The following is a 21,571-nucleotide window of genomic DNA, read 5'->3' on the forward strand; positions in this document are numbered from 1 at the left end:
CCATTTTCTTTTTATGTTTTACTTTTAAAGTTAGAGTTAGAGTTAGATGATGCCGGGGAGAGGAATGCGCATGAGAGTTTAGCTAGACATAACAATACTGGACCTAGTGTGTGAACCAGGGTTATTGAAATAAGGGATGATAAGAATTAGCGGGCTGGAGAACTGGAGGGAAAGCCTGCATTTCAAACTAATTGGAGAATGTGATTTATGACTGTTAATTGGAGGAGGGAATTATGCTTTGATACTATGTGCTTAGGGGAGGGGAATCCAGTTTTTGGCTTCAACTGTGTTTAGTGCCAATGCTATGCTTCTCAAATAAAGATTCTTGCCTCGAAGTTCTTTGAAGAAGTTCATCTGTCGGAAGCATGACAAAAGTCATGCATGGATTTTAGGATAGGCTTAAATGATGGGAGGTCCTCATTTAGCAATGTCCTGATAGGAGCATGATGGGTCAAGTGGTTAGGATGCTAGGATGGAGGTTAGCAAGCCCACATTTGAGACCTGAGTGCTGCTGTATGGCAGGCTTGAGCTCCATCATTTGCTCCAGTTCCCCAGAGGTCACCAGCTATTCCTTTCAACCCGTAAGTGCCTCAGTGCTTCTGACACGAGTGCAAAAAAGAGAGAGAGAGAGAGAGAGAAAAATAATGTCCTGATAGTCTCCTTTAACAACCACTTGCAAGTACCATGGGAATGAAAAAAATGATCCATATGGCTACCACCCTGATGACATTCTGGAAGGTGTTAATGACCTGGCTATTGTTCCAAGCTTTGCAACAGTGTGACATTGAACCTCTAGTGCAGTGGTTCTCAACCTTTTTAATGCCGTGACCCCCAACCGGTTGTAAGTCAAGGACTACTCAACCGGTCGTAAGTCGAGGACTACTCAACTGGTGCAGCACCGTTTGCAGAATGGGACTTTTGGCGGGCTCAGCAGGGCAGAGACAGCCTGGACAATTCCTATTGGCTTTTGAAAGCCAATAGAATTAGACTCTATTCAAGAGAGTCTATTCTATTGGCTTTCAAAAGCCAATAAAATAAAAGGGAGTAGCACAGCTAAGGAAAAGGGGAAAAAATGGCGGACTGCGTTGTTTGGCGACCCCTGTGAAATGATCGTTCGACCCCAAATGGGGTCCCGACCCACAGGTTGAACAACCACTGCTCTAGTGGCTTATTGTTACTATTGCTTGATATGTTTGATTTTAGACAGCTCATATTTTTTAGGTCATCCAGAGTTGTTTGAAAATTAAGACGGTCCGTAAATAAAATAAACTGAAAACAAGCCCAAGAGGAGCAAGAGATGCTTCTGAACGCCCACTATACCTACTTGATCCTTTTTAAGGCTCACTGCTCAGTCTGGTACAAAGTCCTGGTGAACGGCCACGGAGTTGGAAGCACAGCGGAGGTCTTCGACTACTCCAACCCTCTGCTCAAGCAGGAGACCCTGTAGCAGACGTTCAGATCTCTGCATGTCCACCCGGCAGACCAATGGAGGTCTGCAGTTTTAAATTGCATGCTCTCTCAAAGTCAGATCCTGAATCAACTTCTGCTCCATTCCTGTTGCAATTGGAGGATGGTTTTCCATCGGCTAATGATGGTCAGGAAGGGAAGGGCAGCCAACTGATTTGCTTAATACAGTCTCTAGATCAGTGGTTCTCGACCTGTGGGTCGGGACCCCATTTGGGGTCGAATGACCATTTCACGGGGGTCACCAAACAACGCAGTCCGCCATTTTTTTCCCCTTTTCCTTAGCTGTACTACTCCCTTTTATTCTATTGGCTTTTGTAAGCCAATAGAATAGACTCTCTTGAATAGAGTCTAATTCTATTGGCTTTCAAAAGGCTGTCTCTGCCCTGCTGAGCCCGCCAAAAGTCCCATTCTGCAAACGGTGCTGCACCAGTTAAGTAGTCCTCGACTTACAACCGGTTGAGTAGTCCTCGACTTACGACCGGTTGGGGGTCACGGCATTAAAAAGGTTGAGAACCACTGCTCTAGATGTTATCTAGCCAGCCCCACCCAAACAGATACAATAAGCCAGAGAAAAGCGATCAGTAGTGGGGAAAAGTCTATTTTATACCAGGATAGTTTCTGCTGATTCAGGGAATGGGGTGGGTTGAAGAGAGCCCTTTTAACTCAGAAGTGGAGAAAGGCCAAAGGAAAGAGATCTTAGCCATGAGAACAATAGATTTGAGTCAGGACAAAGTTGGAATGGGCTGACAATAATACTGGGACCCCCCCGAGAATCTTAGCTACTTTGGACTCAGCCCCTGTTTGTTATTGATAATAATTAGACAGGGCTTCGAAGCAATCAATTCTAGGTTGTTTTGCTAGGTGACCTCACATCTACCCCCTTTCGCGGGGAGGTCCCCCAATTCCTATTTGGGTTAGGGACAATTCCACTTCGCCACCTTCGACGTGAATCAAAAGGATCAGTTGCAAAGCTACCACCAATTCTAAGTTGTTTCCCACCAGACTAAGTGGCCATTGAAAAAACAAACACACAAAAGGAGAAGAACATCACTGGTCCTCCGATTTTTTAATATTTGATTTTTATTTTAAACTTTAGGTTTTTTTCACCGCGATCTAAAAAATAACTCTTATAGAAGGGTTTTATTCTACCCCCTCATAAAGAAACAATACTTTACAGCTTGCCTTTCCCTCCCACCCAGTTTGTGCAAATATCCTGCCCTGCCTCAAGTTGTAAAGACCCTTTCTGAGTGCAACATTCCCTTGATAATCCTGGAAGAAGAAGAAGGAGGAGGAGGAGGAGGAGGAGGAGGAGGAGGAGGAGGAGGAGGAGGAGGAGGAGGAGGAGAAGAAGAAGAAGAAGAAGAAGAAGAAGAAGAAGAAGAAGAAGAAGGAGAAGGAGAAGGAGAAGGAGAAGGAGAAGGAGAAGGAGAAGGAGAAGGAGAAGGAGAAGGAGAAGAAGAAGAAGAAAGAACTTCTTGGGAACGCTTCCACTTGCTTCTACTATCAGGTGGCTTGACCCGATGGGTGTCAAAGTTCCCAAAGAAACACAACTTTGCTCCCACATTGTGTTGAGCCAAATTGACAAATCTGCTTGCCTCATCTTTAACCAGTTCAAACAAAAGCCTTTGCCCAAGTCATAAATGTTAGCCCAAAAAATTGCTGGATGAGCCATGTGAAGCTGGGCCTTGTGGAGAATGATGGACAGATTAAAGGTTGGATCACCGGTCAAACTCTCTCTCCCCCCTTCAGATCCTGGTTTCCTCTCCAACATTTCTATCCTGGAACCAGGCTTGCATTTTTGTCTTGGAAATTGTCACCTTAACACTCGTCTTCAATTGTGCTTCATGATCAGATCGCAGTGGAATTGCGGCTGGTTGCATCCTCAACCAGATGTTTAGACTTGATCTGGCATTTTTCATCCATCTATTGACGTCTTCCCAAGAACCTGAGATAGGACTTGATAGGTGGATAAGAATGCCATGTTCAGTTCAAACATTTGGTTCTTTGACCAACCGTTAACATTTCCACATTTCCAGTGAAGAAAAAGAACCGCTCTGTAATGTAATGACTAGTTGGGATGATTTGCAGGGAAGTCTAATTAGTTAAAGCTATTTGGAAAAAAGGAAAAAATCGGGAGATAGAATGTTAGGGTTTTATCAGCATTCCCATTTTCCAAGTTATAATCCTAGCATTGTCTGGTTACAATTAGGATTCTGTGGTTCTTGGTGCTTGTTGTTGTTTCTTGCAGATGTTTCCTTACCAAACTAGGTAATGACCCAGGTCACGGGTAGGCAACCTTGGCTCTTTTATGACTTGTGGACTTCAGCTCCAGAATTCCTGAGCCAGCATGGCTCAGCTTGGAAACCTCTCCCTTTCCCCTCATCATGGCTGGCTCAGGAATTCTGGGAGTTGAAGTCCATGAGTCATAAAAGAGCCAAGGTTGCCTACCCCTGACCTAGGTAATCTAAACTACTGTAGGTAATCAGTGCTAGTTGATGTTACCTCCTTTGGTCACGAAATGTCTGCAAGAAAACAAGCAAGCTCAGAGAGCACCAAGGAGCCCACAGCTCCATCCTGAGCTACACATATTCTCTTTCTATTGGTACAATCAGGACTGTTGGCATTTGGCGTTTAAACAAATCTGGGAATTCTGTCTTCGAAATCTGTTGATTGTATTAGCTTATTAGTAAATTAATCATTAAAAAGTATGCTCGTTTTGATCTCTTTTAATCTTTCAAAGGAAGCCTGTCTGGTCCACTAAAGGGATTCAAGAAATGGACCAAATATATTTGGTCCCCATTTGGCTTAGAAGACAGCTCAATTGGCGAGTCGTTCCCACAACTGGATTGCATTTGCCCCTCTTTGATTTTAGCCTGCATATTCTGGCTAATCCTAATACTCGCCCCAGATTTTCTCCAACTCCAGTTATATCAGCTATATTTCTCTTAATTCTGGATGGATTTAGTCCAATCCACAAAGGCACCCAGGTTAGGAAAGGAACAGTGGTTCTTAAAACTGTTTGGCCCAAATACTTTTCCTAATCTTGAATAATGTCATTATTCCTCCCCCCCAAAAACTGACTCTGTTGTTTTTGCACAAGTGTTTTAGCAGTAGCAATTCCAAACTGGATCCTCAACTTTCAAACAGTATTTACAAGTTGCTCCATTAACGCCAAGAATATGCCCAAATTATCAGCTTTGGAGTAACTATCCTCAGTTTAAGAATCACTGGGATAGCAAGCACCTTACAATTTTAAAGCTAGTAATACAATTATTCCCTATAAGGTGCCCCATCAAAAGGTTTTATGTACTGCTAAAAGGCAGGAAATTTCTCTTTTTTTTTTTTTCTGAAAGAGTCTACTTCGATTTGGACCGGACTTTTAAAACAAATCCTCTACCTTAGAGAAAGTTGAGAGCAAAGAAGAAAAGATTTGGCCTTGCCATCTTAAAATGCTAGACTTCTATGTGCCGGAATTTCTTGAAAACATTTATGTAAATAGAAGCTCAGTTTTTAAGTAAGAAGTCATCCTGATTTAAGAGCATTGGTGGCCCAGTTGTTAGAATGCAGTATTGCAGGCTAACTCACTGCTCACTGCCAGGAATTTGATTCTGACCAGCTCAAGGGGGACTCAGCCTTCCATCCTTCTGAGGTTAGTAAAACGAGGACCCAGAGTGTTGGGGAGAATATGCTGACTCTGTAAACCACTTAGAGAGGGCTTTAAAGCAGTATGAAGCGGAATATAAGTCTACGTGCTATTTGATCCCTGAAACCTAGTATAAGAAAAAGAGAGGAAGTGTACAAAATTAAGAAACGGGCCTATTGATTTTTCAGGGTATTATTATTGTGACAAGAATGAATCTGAGGACTTTTCAATTTCCTTCAGTTCTTTTCCCACTCTGCAATCTTTCTCAGTTTTGGTTCCTCTGCCTTTCAGTGATCCGTTGCCTTTAGATGGAAAAGCCTATGGAGCAAGAAGCAAAAAGCTTACAGGGGAAAGAACGAGCTATACCTTGACTTCCCAAGGCTTCCCCAAGGAATTAAAAACCAAACACACGTTAAAAGTGCTTTTATGTCAAGCTGCGCTCACCAACTACTTATGTTTAAGTAGCTTAACTCCATTTTGAATAACATTGGCAGGAGGAAGAAAATAGGGTCTGAACTGAGACTAAGTCCAGAGAGGGAAGGTCTAAAGTTTTTAGCTGGTGAGGAACAAAAGGAGTCAAGGAGGAGAGACTTTGGGTTAGAATCAAGCCTTGCCTGCTGCAAACTAATGGAGCCCCAGACCCAGGAACCAAGGGAAGGGAAGGACACCGGGTCTTGGTGGCCGAAATTTTGCTGGCCAACCTGATTTCTTTGCTCTCTTGAAAGCTCTCCTTAAAAAAAAAAGAAAAAGAAATCACAGGTGCTCCTCCAATTACAACCATTCATTTAATGACCATTCAAAAAGTTACGAGGGCCCCCCAAAAAGTGATTTACAACCAGTTCTCGTACCACAGTCATGGGATCGAAATTCAGGAGCTAGGCATGACCGGCATGTTATTTATGACGGTCGCAGCGGGCCAGGCTCCTATAATCACTGTTTGCGGCCTTCCCACAAGCGAAGCCAACAGGGCGAATCAGATTTGCTTAACGACTGCACGATTCGGCTTGTGGCTGCGTTCATTCACTTCACAAACATGGCCCAAAAAAAAGGTCGTAAAACTGGCTGCGACCCACTTAACAATCACCTTGCTTGGTAATAAAAAGATTTTGGTTCCAGCTGTGGTCCTAAGTGGGGGGAGGACTGCCTGTAGTCAGATTAATTGCTTTTTTCCTCTCAGACTCTGTTTCTGAACAATCTCTCTTCCTTTGGACTGAGGTGGGTCTTCTCAAGTCTCCAAAGGTCTTTTTTTCCCCCTTGGTTTCTATGCATTCCTTTTTTTTTCCCCTCAGGATGGGCCAGAGAAGCAGAACAGAGGCCGGATGTGAGGTATCCTGTTGCAAAGGGGTCATTGCTGGGATTTTCTGCTGTTGTCGCTGCTTTCCCTCCGCGGCTTTCTCCCTTAGTCTATCCTGCATCCCATTCACGACCGCTGCAGCGGGCGGAAGCTGCTAGGCCGCAGTTTCATCTCAGTGAAAGGAATGGAAAACTCGAATCCTTTCCAGTTAAACCAGTTGACACCCTGGAATTGGAGGAGAGAGAGAGAGAGAGAGAGAGAGAAAGGAGGGGGGGGATACGTGAGAAACACAAAGCCAAATCTGTAAAATCTAGATTTCCCCCTCCCCTCACGCAAAAAAGAAGATCAATGAACTTGGAGGAAGAGAAACTGAGATGGAAGTGTTATACAGGGAGTCCTCAACTTACGACTGCAATTGAGCCCCCTGTCTGTGGCTAAGGGAAACATTTGTTAACAGAATTTTGCCCCATTTTACAACTTTTCCTGGTGGCTCCTTTGGCTCAGTCTTCCAAGGTCTTTCCCACATACCGTTACATCATTTGCTCTCCCCCCCCCGCAAAAAGTACAGCGGTCTTTTGCTCCATCCCACCTGCCCACCAATTACCTGGTGATCACGGTTGTTAGCGTAGAGCCCATTGAGGTTGGTGTAGTGGCAGTTGCGATACCACCATGCCCCACGGTAAGAGATGGCACAGGGGATGATGACTCGATTTGGGTCCCGGTCCCGAGTGGAGAAAACGCTCCCTGAGTGGTAGCTCAAGGCATCACCTGGGCGGGAGGAAAATGGGAAAGTGAGAGTGAAAAACAGCCAGTCCTCCCTCCTGAATTTTTGGCTGCCCACAAATACGTCTCAAGACGAGGGGGCCAGGTTATTCTCCAAAGCACCAGAGGGCAGGACCAGAAACAGTGGTTGGAAACTTATTGTAGAGAGAAGCAACCTGGAATTAAGGAGAAACTTCCTAACACTGAGGACAGTTAACCAGTGGGACAGCTTGCCTTCAAAAATCGAGGGCGCTCCATCACTAGAGGTTTTTAAGAAGAGGCTAGACAGTCAGGCCACTTTAGCTGACTGTGTTCAGCAGGTCAGCGGTTCAAATCTCACCGGCTCAAGGTTGACTCAGCCTTCCATCCTTCCGGGGTAGGTAAAATGAGGACCCAGATTGTCGGGGGCAATGTAAATATATATATATACATTGCTTACTTGTGTATACCGCTTAGAGAGTGCTTGCACTTAAAGCGGTATATAAGTCTCATAAATAAATAAATAAATAGGTTCTCCTGCTTAAGCGGGGGCTGGACTAGAAGACCTCCAAGGTCCCTTCCAGCTCTGTTCTGTTCTGTTCTATTCTGTTCTTCTTCCCTGGGCATGTGAATCTCTTCTGCTCCAGGTAGTCCTTGATTTACGACTGATCAAAGTTACGATGGGCCTCTTCAGAGCTACTTACAATTCATTTTTGGAGTAACAATGACTGCAACTCCCTAAGTCACGTGATCATATCTTGGGTGATTGGCCAGTAGGGAAAAAAAGGTCAGGACTTATGTAGAACCCATCTCCAAACTCAAGCTTTGCTCTTCGTAGTGGTGGTAATTCAAATCAAGACATGGTGTTCCCATCATCCCCCACTCCTAAAACCCATGCCTGAGGATTCTAGTCCTTCCCATATTTCTAACACCACATATATGGTGTTAGAATAGAACACCTGGTCTGCCCAAATATTACTTTTGCCTTTCATCCTCAATCTAGGAGCGTTTACAGGCTAAAGTCGCTACTGCAATAAACTATTTCTGTGTTAAATTTAGATTTTGCCAACAAAGAGTTAAAGGGAGACTAGTATAGCTATTTCGAGCTATTTAGCTATTAAGTGTTTTCCGGGAAGTAATATTTGGGCAGACCAGGTGTTCTATTAGACCGGTTTCACCGGAAAACACTTAATATGTATCCTTTGTTGTACAGCTGACAGAAGTGAGGTAAACCTGTGGCCTGGAGGTTAATACAGCTGCCTAACGTGCAAGTGGCCCAGGTTCAAATCTCAGACCTAAATAGAGAGCTAAATCATCCAGGATGTCACCAAGGGTGGCCGGTTGCTGAAGGAGGCTTGGCTATCGGATGAGCACTCAATTAATCGCCACATAAGAGTTACTGCCTGCTTATCAGGCACTAAGGAAGTGGGAACAACAGCACAACAACTCAAAACGAGTGCAGTGGGTGCAGCCTACACAAGATCAGAACTGTGGGCTCATGCAACAGCAAAGAACTACGACCGGTGAAGGGGAGAAATCCCCAGCGTGATCCGCGCAGGAACCAATGATGGGAGGAGGGGTGCCATATACACAACCGGGGGGGGGGAAACAGCCATAGGACAGGAAACACTGGGGGACCAGCTTACAGCAACGTGTATCCAGTCACGCCCAAAGAGAGCAAAGAGAGCGACAACAGGAGAGGCGATGATCCCCGAACCGCCGAATATACAGACGGATGCGAAACAACTAGAAGCAACACGATTAGCTGGGGAGGGTAGATCGGTAACGCAGAACAGAATATAGAAAGCAATCTCTTAAGCTGCTTCATTTTCCTGCTGGTTTTAGCACAGGAGACGCTCCTTTTCAGACTGCCTTGCCCTACTCAATCACAGTCCCAGGGCTTTGCTCACCCGCTGTGCCACGGTAACTGCCCAGATGCAGGCGGTAATAGTCAGCGGGTGGGTCCACACGGAAGCTCTGATAGGTGGCGTAGACGGACTCATCCCTGGCACGGAGATCCACGCGTAGCTCGTAGTCCCCTGAAGATGTCAGCTGGTGCAGAGCGTCATTTCCTGGAATCCAAAAAAGAGGAAAGGGAGGATGAGTCTTCGGAAGGACAGACTCAGTTACAGTAGTGATAAAGGCCCCGTGGGAAGAGTCCCCAGGTTGGAGGACACATCGTCATGGAGAGAATCAATCCACGTGGTCACCAAGCAACAATCTGATGGCACATAATCGATCGTCTGAAGGAGGTTAAAGAAGGAGTCCTTCAAAAGAGATGAAACTTACAAGTGGAATCCTTATGACAGGGTTTTTCAACCTTTTCACCCATTATACCATTTTTAGGATATGGCAATATCTGAGTACCACCAGTCGCCTTGCAAGGTGTCAAAAACTTGATGACCAAAAAAAAAAGGAAAAAAGTGATAAAGTACAGGTAGTCCTCGACTTACAACAGTGACTGTTGCTTAGTGACTGTTTGAAGTTACAATGGCACTGAAAAAAGTGCCCCTCAAGCCACAGCCAAGCAAGACACCAGCCTGCCTGCCCGGCAGCGCTCTTCCTCCTGTCCGAGGTTTTCATTGTTGTGAGCATTTCTGTTGAGGATTGGCAGCGGGGGTGGAGTGGGGGGTGTTTGGTTTTTATTCCCCCCATCTGCTCGGTGGTTGCAGCAGGTTTTGGTCACTTCACATGACCCTGGGACACTGTGACCGTCATAAATATGAATCAGTTGCCAAGCATCTGAATGTAAATCACAAAACCCTGGAGATGCTGCAACATTCCAGCTGATTGGTGCTTCTTCAGGGCTCAGCAGAAGCACCAGGATCAGCGCCAAGCTCCAGCTGGAGCCTGGCGCTGATCCTGGCGCTTCCACTGAACCCTGACAGCCCCGAAGAAGCGCCGATCAGCTGGAAAGCGGCACTGATCCGGGCACTTCCACTGAGCCCTGACAGCCCTGCAGCTCCAGCCATCTCTCGCTCAGGCTTGTGCAATGCTGCCACCAGTTCAGCTCATTCCCCTCCCCTGCTCCCACTTTTATAGGATGGTCGCGTACCACCTGCCAGGTGCCAATGTACCACAGGTGGTACCCATACCACTGGTTGAAAAGCCCTGCCTTATGAAACCGGTGGAAAGGCAGTACAGCCTTATTATCATTTCTATTTTTAAAATAATATTAAAGATTATTACTGTATAAAATACAAATAGAAATGAAGATCACGAGAGAATGAGGAAAAGTAAAGAGGGAGAGAGGAGTGCCAGGTAAAAGAGAAAGATAAAAGCATTGACTTTCAACTTTTTTTGGTTCAGTAGAGTACAACATACAATTATTTTAGTGATGCTAGCCATTTCTGTAACAAGATTGTCAGAATCAAAGTTTCATTCTTTTCTTGTTTCAAGCATGAAGCCCAGAAATGGGTTCAGCTGAGACAAGCCATCTGTTGGCTCTCAACCTCGGTTTCCAGTTTGTAAAAAGACAGGAAGGATGACATTAAGCTGGAAGAAATAGCCAACGCCCCAGAAGACAAGCTCAGGATCCAAAAAGATCTTGATGGACTTGAACAATGGGCCCTCTCCAACAACATGAAATTTAATGTGGATATATAAATTTAATATACACTTAGGCAGGAAAAACCAAAGGTGCAAGTACAGAGTAGGCAAAACCTGACTCAGAAACAATAAGGATGAGAGGGACCTTGGGAGCCCTAGTGGACGATCATTTAAACATGCACCAGCAATGTGCGGCAGCAGCCAAAAATAGCTAATACAATCCTGGGTTGTATAAACAGAGGCATAGAATCAAAATAGAATAAGAGCCGAGGTGGCGCAGCAGTTAGAGTGCAGTACTGCAGGCCACTTTAGCTGACTGTGTTCAGCAGGTCAGCGGTTCAAATCTCACTGGCTCAAGGTTGACTCAGCCTTCCATCCTTCCGGGGTAGGTAAAATGAGGACCCAGATTGTTGGGGGCAATGTAAATATATATATATATATATATAACATATATATATAACATATATATGTTTTCTGAGGTTTTCGCGGGTATTTGTATATAGGTCTTTGGTTGTTCGGGTTTTCTCCCGCGTAAAATTGGAAGTGTCTTGGCAACGTTTGACTTCGTCGAAACGTTGCCAAGACACTTCCAATTTTACGCGGGAGAAAACCCGAACAACCAAAGACCTATATATATATATATATATATATATATATATATATATATATATATATACATTGCTTACTGGTGTACACCGCTTAGAGAGTGCTTGCACTTAAAGCGGTATATAAGTCTCAAATAAATAAATAAAATAAATAAATATTGCTTTATAAAGCTTTAGTAAGACCACAGTTGGAATACTGCATCAAGGTTTGATCAGCATATTACAAAAAAGTTGTTGAGGCTTGGGAAAAAGTGCAAAGAAGAAAAACTAAGGTGATTAAAGGCCTGGAGACAAAAACAAATGAAAAACAGTGGCAGGAATTGGGTTTGGCCAGTCTAGAGAAAAGAAGGGGGGATGTAATAGCAGTATTCCAGTATTTGAGAGGCTGCCACAAAGAAGAGGGAGTCAATTTATTTTCCAAAGCACCAAAAGGGAAGACAAGAAGTAATAGATGGAAACTAATTAAGGAGAGAAGCAATCTGGAATTAAGGAGAAACTTCCTGATAGTGAGGACAATTAACCAATGGAACAGCTTGCCTTCAGAAGTTGTGGGTGCTTCATCACTGGAAGTTTTTAAGAAAAGAGAGGACAGCCATCTATCTGAAATGGTATAGGACAGTGGTTCTCAACCTGTGGGTCGGGACCCCATTTGGGGTCAAACGACCATTTCACGGGGGTCGCCAAACAACGCAGTCCGCCATTTTTCCCCCCCTTTCCTTAGCTGTGCTACTCCCTTTTATTCTATTGGCTTTTGAAAGCCAATAGAATAGACTCTCTTGAATAGAGTCTAATTCTATTGGCTTTCAAAAGCCAATAGGAATTGTCCAGGCTGTCTCTGCCCTGCTGAGCCCGCCAAAAGTCCCATTCTGCAAACGGTGCTGCACCAGTTGAGTAGTCCTCGACTTACGACCGGTTGAGTAGTCCTCAACTTACAACCAGTTGGGGGTTGCGGCATTAAAAAGGTTGAGAACCACTGGACTAGAAGATCTCCAAGACCCCTTCCAGTTCTATTCTGATTAATTGATTGAAATTGTGGTAATATCTGACTACACAGAGAGATGAGGAGAGGCAAAGTTACAGACTTACCTAGCCAAAATTCCCGGGTGAGGTTGCCAAAACCAAGAGCATAATTTTGCCAGTCTCGCCAGAAATCCGTCTCACCGTTCATCCGACGTTGAAAGACCTGGGGAGGAGGAAGAGGAGGAGGAGAAGAATGAGGATGCCATGACGCAGAAGGAAGGAAAGAAAATGGACAGTAATCAGATTACCAGAAAGCAATAAAACCCCAAGATATTCTTCCACGTGATTTTTGAGAGCAGGTTTTCTCAATATATGGAAACATCTACGTATGTCAGATTATGGAACATGCAGTCCTAACATCAGTATACATGCTTGACCTTTTCACATGTGAGTCACAACATTGCACCCAAATAAGTAAGAGGCAGAGTTTTTGCCATGTTTCCGGTGTGTTATTTGTGCTCTTTGTAGATGACTATCTTCTCACCGGTCCTGAATTTGATCAGTAGAAAGTTTGGTTCTATTGTGGTTCCGTGTCCCACAACTTCATAATGATTTCTCTAGGTCTAAAGACTAGAGCAGAGTTTAAGATTTAAGATTTGTGGACTTCAATTCCCAGAATTGGGCTAGCTGGGGAATTCCGAAAGTCGAAGTCAAGCACATCTTAAACTTGGAAAAATTCCGCACTAGAAAGTCCTTTTCTAATCTGGCACCTTCTACTGTATATCCATTGGCTCAAAATGACCATTCTCTAAGAATAGCATGTTGGCTATGGATGGTGGGATCTCCCGTCTGACATATTTGGAAAGTTGGAGAAGGATGCTGCTTTAAAGACTTCCATTTGTGGACTCAAGGTACCGAATCTGAAATTATACTATGATGCGGTGGTTTTAACATTAATCAGTGATTGGGTAAATTTAACAAATCTTGAGATACTCCATTTGGAGGGATGGGATTTACTTTTTGGTTGGCATGCCTATTTAATATTTAATAAAAAAGTGGATCGGGCTTTTAAATCTCATATTATAAGAATTTCTTTACTTAGGGTTTGGAGAAAATATTATAAAAGTGATTTCAAAGTACCATTATGGGCTATACCTTGGCATGCGATAGAAGGAATAAAAAGAGGTGTTAAAATGGACACGGTGTCTTACACACAATTACTTAGATGGGATGGACAAAATTGGCAGTTAAAATTACTGGAAGAGTTAGTACATGAAAATATTACTTATTCTTGGTTTCAATACAGGCAATTAGTAGACAGATGGAAGATGGATCGTAAGGTGGGTTTTCTCAGAGAAGATGAAAATTTTATTAAGCAAGTGAAGGATCAAAGACAAACTCATATTAAGAGAATTTATGGGGTTCTAGTGGAATTGGACTCAGAAACGGAATTAATTAAAGATTGTATGATTAGATGGGCGCAAAATTTTGGTGAACCAGTCCTATTGGATACCTGGGAAACCATTTGGGTGAGGAATGTTAAATTTACACAAGCACAGAATTTAAGGGAGAATTTCTACAAAATGTTTTATAGATGGCACCTTGATCCACAAAAAATGTCTTTTATGTACCCTGACCTACAGCCTAAATGTTGGAGATGTGGCTGTATGGATGCCACCTATTACCACATTTGGTGGTCGTGCAGAGATATAAAAGCCTTTTGGATTAAGATATGGTGGAATATTCAGAGAATTTTTAGAAGGAGGGTAAAATTTACTCCACAATTATTCTTGCTAGGTATAGTTACTGATTGTGATACAAAGGAGGTTATATTGATGTTAAATTTGATCACAGCCGCAAGGCTGTTAGTAGGACAATATTGGAAGAAGGAATCTTCGCCTACTTTGCAGGAATGGTTCCTTAAAGTGTCTTATTTGGCGGAAATGGCAAAGATTTCGGCTTTCTTAAAAGAACAATCGCAAGAGAAATTTCTTGCTGTTTGGGATAAATGGATAGTTTATACAATTTAAATTGGATATAAAAAAATATCACTTAGCTTTTTTATAACTTTTATTTTTATATATATACATATATCTTAGTGTTATATTCTCTTTTTTTATATAACTTTTTAAATTCTTTTTTAACTAAGCCTATATTCTGCTCTGGGAAGCTCCGGGGGGGGGGAGGGAGTGGATGTTTTGGGGGGGTTGGGGAAGGGTTGTTTTGTTTTGTTATGGTTAGTTTTTTGTTTATGTTGTTCTTGTATTGTTATTTTTTTTGTTTTTCTGTAAAAATTTATAAAAATTTTCAATAAAAAAAAAAGACTTCCATTTGTTTCCCTTCATTAACCCCACCATTTTAAATTCTTCAACTGCCAACATCTGTGGCTGAAAAAAACAGCATGCATGAAGAAGAGGGCTGCCACAAAGGAGAGGGAGTCAAGCTATTCTCCAAAGCGCCTGAAGGCAGGACAAGAAGCAACGGATGGAAACTAATCAAGGAGAGAAGCAACCTAGAACTAAGGAGAAACTTCCTGACAGTCAGAACAATTAACAACCTGCCTCCAGAAGTTGTGGATGCTCCAACACTGGAAGCTTTTAAGAAGAGACTGGACAACCATTTGTCTGAAATGGTATAGGGCAGTGATGGTGAACCTTTTAGAGACCGAGTGCCCAAACTGCAACCCAAAACCCACTTATTTATCGCCAGGTGCCAGGTGGGCATGGCTGTGGTGCTCATGGCAGACTGTTTGGGTGTGGCCAAGGTGGGCGTGATCACCTCGATGTTGCTCGTGGGGGCTGGGCAGGGTTGGGGGAAATCCAGGGGGTCTATGGCAGGTGGGGCAGTGGGCAGGAGGCTCGTCCTGCGGGGTGAGGCAAGGCAAGGCAGGGCGGGGGAGCCACTGTCACAGGGCAAGGCGAGGCAGGGGCTGGGACAGCTGCTGCCTGATACCATCGGCCCCTGCACACAGAGTCCAATGAGCGCATGGGTGTTGGGATGCATCCAGCCACATGGACCTCGGCTAGCTAGCGGGCAGCTGGTTGAAGAGGGACAATTGCCATCTCCGGGGCATGGCGTGCGTGCCCACAGAGAGGGCTCTGAGTGCCGCCTCTGGCACGCGTGCCATAGGTTCGCCACCACAGGTATAGGGTTTCCTGCCTGAGCAGGGGGTTGGACTAGATGACCTCCAAGCTCCCTTCCAACTTTTATTGTTAATGTTATTGTTATTGTTATTATTATTGTTATTATTAAATCATGGCTGGAGGAAACAAGGATTCCTTTTCAAGCAACTATAGAGTGGTTCTCAACCTGTGGGTCGGGACCCCATTTGGGGTCGAACGACCATTTCACGGGGGTTGCCAAACAACGCAGTCCACCATTTTTTTTCCCCTTTTCCTTAGCTGTGCTACTCCCTTTTATTCTATTGGCTTTTGAAAGCCAATAGAATAGACTCTCTTTAATAGAGTCTAATTCTATTGGCTTTCAAAAGCCGATAGGAATTGTCCAGGCTGTCTCTGCCCTGCTGAGCCCACCAAAAGTTCCAGTCTGCAAACGGTGCTGCACCAGTTGAGTAGTCCTCGACTTACGACCGGTTGAGTAGTCCTCGACTTACGACCAGTTGGGGGTCGCGGCATTAAAAAGGTCGAGAACCACTGAACTATAGGTTGACCATCACCATCACCGACCATACTGTTCATACTCACAATCCAGCCTCCCCCATCTGTCTCCATGTCACAGAACACCTTCAAGGGACGTTCCCGGTTGCCCCCTAGATAAATTGTTGTTACTCGTGAAGGTCCTGGCCCATTCTGGATTTCTTCCGAGCAATCCCGAGGGAAGGGGTACGTCAGGTGCCCTGTCCAAGAAAGAAAGGATGATCACTGGATCCATTCAATTTGGGTCTTTAGGAAATCTAAAAGGGTCATAGGTGGTCTGTCTCAAACATAGACACATCAGGGAGCCTATAATGTTATTACCAGTGGTGAAAGAAGTGGATATGGGAGCTGTTGGAGTGTCCCTCTTCATTGCCTGGACTTGGACCTGGTACCGGCTGGAAGGAATCAGATCCTGAAGTTCGTATGAGGTGACGGAAGCATCCAGAGGGATCTCCTGTGGAGAACAAAATAAAGGTGAGGAAATTTAGGCCGGCAATATATAAGCGCTCTGAGTTGCAGCTCTATGGAGAACAATATACCGTATTTTCCGGCATAAGATGCGCCAGAATATACGGGTAGCTATTCTTTGAATTTAAAACCAACCTGCCCCCTAGTGGCCAGCCCTATTTTTTTTCAGAAATAAGCACTATAGACACTATAGACCAGTGGTTCTCAACCTTTCTAATGCCGTGACCCCATAATACAGTTCCCCATGTTGTGGTGACCCCCAACCACTTATACATCACCGGGTGCCAGGGGCGTGGCCAAAGAAAAGGGGGGAAAAATGGAGGACAGCCTTGTTTGGCGACCCCCGTGAAATGGTCGTTCGACCCCAAATGGGTCCAGACCCACAGGTTGAGAACCACTGATATAGACAAAGCTTTCTAGCAGGAAAGGAATGGAGCTCCTATTGTGCTCATCTATAAACAGAAATTCAATATTGTACTGTATTTTCTGGTGTATAAGATGAAAATCTTCTCAAAAGTTGGGGGTCGTCTTATACGCCCAGTCACCTTATACGCCGGAATATACGGTATTAAATACTTCCCATAAAATTACAACGTGGAAAGTTGGGGTCTTTGGTGCTTTCTGAGCTTGGTGGTTTCCTTCCAGACGTTTTGTTTCCCAACTAGATAATGCCATCAGTACACTGATGATGTTATCTAGTTGGGGAATGAAACGTTAGCAAAAAAAAAAAAAAAAAAGCAACCAAGATTAGAGGGCATCAAAGAGGACACTACAGTTCAACCATGAGCCACAAATATTCTCCTCTATTAAAACATGGAAGGGACAGTAAGTATCATCTAATCCAGTGGTTCTCAACCTTTTTAATGCCGCGAGCCCCCAACCAGTCGTAAGTCGAGGACTACTCAACCGGTCGTAAGTCGAGGACTACTCAACTGGTGCAGCACCGTTTGCAGAATGGGACTTTTGGCGGGCTCAGCAGGGCAGAGACAGCCTGGACAATTCCTATTGGCTTTTGAAAGCCAATAGAATTAGACTCTATTCAAGAGAGTCTATTCTATTGGCTTTCAAAAGCCAATAGAATAAAAGGGAGTAGCACAGCTAAGGAAAAGGGAGAAAAAATGGCGGACTGCGTTGTTTGGCGACCCCCGTGAAATGGTCGTTCGACCCCAAATGGGGTCCTGTCCCAACCCACAGGTTGAAAACCACTGATCTAATCCAAGCCCTACTCAGTGCACGCGTCAGCTTTTCTATTTATCTTGAAAGACATGCTACTTAACTGCAACCCCCAGCAAAGGGGAGACCTTACTTTCCAAGTCGACCTGTTCCACCAATGAATAAGTAGAACATACAACATAAAAGAGACCCCAAACTCATTGGCAACCTCACACTGCAATGAGCAAGGACATGCATTGAATTTTGCAGTTACAACAATTGTTGGCTGAGCAGGGACAAAAATAGCCAGTTATATTATTGAAGCCTGGGAAGCGGGGGGCGGGGAGATGCTTATCAGTTAACAAGCGTGCTGATTTACCATCAGCTTATCAGGAGCTGAGAGTGCAGTGGCACAAGGAAACAGCGATCAATGACTTAATAGCCAACAATCAACACCCTAATTAACAACTAAAAGCAACACACAATCAGGCACCATATAAATACAACATGCAGAATATCCCAGTGCACATATTCTGGAGAGAGAGAAGTTCCCTGATGATGGGTTCCAGCCAGTGGTGGAATTCAAATACCTGAACAACTGGTTTTCTTATTCAATGCAGGCCTGGGCCTCTGAGGCCTAGAATGGACTTCCGGAAGTGACATCCATGCACTTCCAGTGGCCATTCTAGGCCTGGGAGGCCTCCTCCAGTCCTCCGAGGCCTATACTTGTGGACTTCAGTTCCCAGAATTCCCCACGTAGCATGGCTGGCTGAGGAATTCTGGATGTTTAAGTCCACCTATTTTAAAGTTACTAAGATTGAGAAACACTACTCTAGGCTAGGGCATCTTTCTCTCCCCCCCCTCTCTCTGTGTGTTTCTCTCTCTCTCTCTCTCTCTCTCTCTGTGTGTGTGTGTGTGTGTGTGTGTGTGTGTGTGTGTGTGTGGTGGCAGGTTAGAACCTGGGGCTCTCCACTCTTAATCCAGCACCTTCAGCACTTTACCACACAGCGTCCCCAAGACTGAAGCAGTGTATTTATTTATTTATTTTTAAAATTTATAAGCCGCCCCACTCCCGGAGGACTCTGAGCGGCTAACAATAAAAACACCATAAAACATAACAAAACAAACAGTACAAGAACAGTCATCCAGGGGTCAGTTTTTATAAACCTAATCAATCAATTGAACCTAATCAATCAAGGAAACAATAATATGCATATGGCTATTACAGTACTATACTAAATGTATATAGTATTTTATGTTCAGTAGGAATACAGGTAGTCCTCAACTTACAACAGTTTGTTTAGTGACCGTTCAAAGATACAACGGCAGTGAAAAAAGTGACGTATGTCTATTTTTCACACTTACAACCATTGTGGCATCCCCGTGGTCACATGATTAAAATTCATGATCAAAAGAACTTTTACTGAGAGAAAGTGGTTGCAGGATAGTCGGGCAGAGTCTGAAGATCCCGCACTAAGCACAAAGCTATTGTCATGGTTCCAACAAATGAAACTCTTCAAAGTACTTCAAGACATTGTTTACCTTAAAGAATCTTTATTCGAGTAGCATAGCTTCGGCACATACATGGTCGAAGCCGAAATCTGAATTCCCCTCCCCTGAGCGCATAGTATCAAAGCACAATTCACCCCCCCCCCCCCATTTTACAGTCATAAATCACATTCTCCAATTAGTTTGAATTGCAAGCTTTCCCTCCCGTTCTCCAACCCCGCCATTTCTTTATCATCTTTTATTTCAAAGCCCCCTGAATTGTTATGCCTAACTAACTCCCATCACAATCCTCCTTCTCCCCCGATATCATCTAATTCTAAGAGTAAAGCATAGGAAAGAAAAAGGCTGCATCTCCCTATGTCATCAAAGCAAGAACCTCCGATGTTAGCGGCATTGACAGCTATTCTTTCATTTCCCCCAAGTCCCAACCCTCAGACCAGTCCCTCTGACCAGGCGATAGGAAGATGTTTTGAGAATGCTGAGGTGCTAGACAGATAGCAAGTCACTCTCAGGGCATGACGGCCTTGGAACCAGGCTGGAACTGGCTGAGAGGAAGTCTGCTTCGTCTCCAAAAACAACTCCCCTTCCCTAAGCATCCAAACATGCAACTGTCCCCCCCCCCTCGCAACAGAATGGCAGGACATGAAAGTGGACCTGACACTCATATTGATGATAGTTGGAGTATCCTGGAGTCATGTGATCTCCTTTTGTGACCTTCTGACAAGCAAGGGAGCCAAATTCACTTACCAACCACGTTACCAAGTTAGCAACTGCAGTGATTCACTTAACAACTGTGGCAAGCAAGGTCCTAAAACGGGGCAAAACTCACTTAACAAATGTCTCAGCAATGGCTCAATTGTGACTGTTAAATCAAGGACTACCTGTATGTGACAGTAGCCATGTGGTTAGGTACCTTTGATTGTCCATCAGGGGTCTCATAACTCAACAGATACCCCTCAGGGGAAGCCCTGGGGGATGACCAGATGAGATGCGCACTGCGAGGTGAAATTTCGGTAGCATGCAGGTCCCGGGGCCCATCTGCTCCTGCAGGAGGAGGAAGATGAGGATTAACAAAAAAAAATTGAACTAAATTGCACAATGATGAATTTAACTCTACCTTGCGTTATAGAGGAGCAGAGAAAAATCTATGAGTTCTTTTGGGAAATGAAGCCCAAGGGATATTTTGCCTCATGTTTTAAAAAAAATAAAATTCTCCTGCGAAATTCTAAGACAGGGAATGACAAACAAGGCAATCTGGTTTAAGCAGCCCCGATTTACAGCATTGCGTGAACTCTGCTGCCTCGTTCGTCTTCAAGCACCTGGCATTTGTGTGGTATATATTTCCTTCCAAGATGGCTCAATTTTTAGCCAAAATGAAATTTGATGCCTGAAATTCACTCATGTTAAAATCAGGTTTGGAATGTAGAAAACTTCCTTGAGTGTTCAGTTTCGTTATACATCAGCTTGATGTGTTACAAAGATATGGCAAAGTCAATGAGGAAGCCAGCATGGAAGCTCACAAATTACAATCAATCTATCAGAATAGAGCTGGAAGGGACCTTGAAGGTCTTTTAGTCCAACCTCCTATACCATGGGTAGGTAACCTTGGCTCTTTTATGACTGGTGGACTTCAACTCCCAGAATTCCTGAGCCAGCATGGCTCAGCTTGGAAACCTCTCCCTTTCCCCTCAGCATGGCTGGCTCAGGAATTCTGGGAGTTGAAGTCCACCAGTCATAAAAGAGCCAAGGTTGCCTACCCCTGCCCTATACTATTTCAGACAAGTGGCTTGCCAGTCTCTTCTTAAAAATCTCCAGTGATGAAGCACCCACAACTTCTGAAGGCAAAGCTGTTCCACTGGTTGATTGTCCTCACTGTTAGAAAGTTTCTCCTTAATTCCAGGTTGCTTCTCTCCTTGATTAGTTTCCTATCCTTGTTTCTTGTCTTGCCTTCTGGTGCTTTGGAAAATAAATTGAACCTCTCCTCTTTGTGGCAGTCCCTCAAATACTGGAATATTGCTATCATGTCCCCCCTTCTTTTCTCTAGATTGGCTGTGCCCAATTCCTGCAATCATTCTTCATATCTTTTTGTTTCCAGGCCCTTAATAATATTAGTTCCTCTTCTTTGCCCTTTTTCCAAAGTCTCAGCCTCTTTTATGTAATGTGGTGACTAAAATTAGATGCAATTATTCCAGGTGTGGCCTTATTAAGGCTTTATAAAGCAGCACTAATACTTCACGTGATTTGGAATCTATGCCTCTTCTTATGCAACCAAGGATTGTATTAGCTGTTTTTGTGACATCACGTGACATCTCGTTTTAATAGTTGTGGCCAAAAGGTCATAGAATTGGTTGCGGTCACGTGATGCATCGCTTACTGACCATGCCACTTAACGATGGTATTTCTTGTCCCAGTTGTGATTGTAAGTCAAAGGCTACTTGTAGACATATCTTTTTTTTCTCTTCAGAAGTCATCCCTACTGACTCCATTCTCCACTCTGATTGATGGATTGACTGGTTAATTGAACACG

At 44.1% G+C, this 21,571-nt stretch overlaps 1 protein-coding gene across 11 annotated transcripts in view; it reads right to left on the reverse strand.

Moving 5' to 3' along the window:
* Positions 1-2,524: 2,524 nt before the first annotated feature.
* The window catches only part of LOC120305102 (tenascin-X-like), a 146,875-nt gene continuing 127,828 nt past the window's right edge, over positions 2,525-21,571 (reverse strand). For all 11 annotated transcript variants that reach the window (XM_039336510.1, XM_039336502.1, XM_039336511.1 and 8 more), the window contains 7 exons: positions 19,958-20,088; positions 16,237-16,369; positions 15,964-16,115; positions 12,386-12,482; positions 9,056-9,217; positions 7,009-7,172; positions 2,525-6,629 (listed from right to left, as the gene is read on the reverse strand). In XM_039336510.1, the coding sequence (XP_039192444.1) occupies positions 6,531-6,629; positions 7,009-7,172; positions 9,056-9,217; positions 12,386-12,482; positions 15,964-16,115; positions 16,237-16,369; positions 19,958-20,088 (938 nt within the window). In that variant the 3' untranslated portion in view covers positions 2,525-6,530. The remainder of the gene's footprint in view (positions 6,630-7,008; positions 7,173-9,055; positions 9,218-12,385; positions 12,483-15,963; positions 16,116-16,236; positions 16,370-19,957; positions 20,089-21,571) is intronic.

Source organism: Crotalus tigris, unplaced genomic scaffold (genome assembly GCF_016545835.1).
Source record: "Crotalus tigris isolate CLP2741 ecotype Arizona unplaced genomic scaffold, ASM1654583v1 scf7180000017666.379230911805:20528666, whole genome shotgun sequence".
In the NCBI taxonomy this organism is placed as follows: Eukaryota; Metazoa; Chordata; class Lepidosauria; order Squamata; family Viperidae; genus Crotalus; species Crotalus tigris.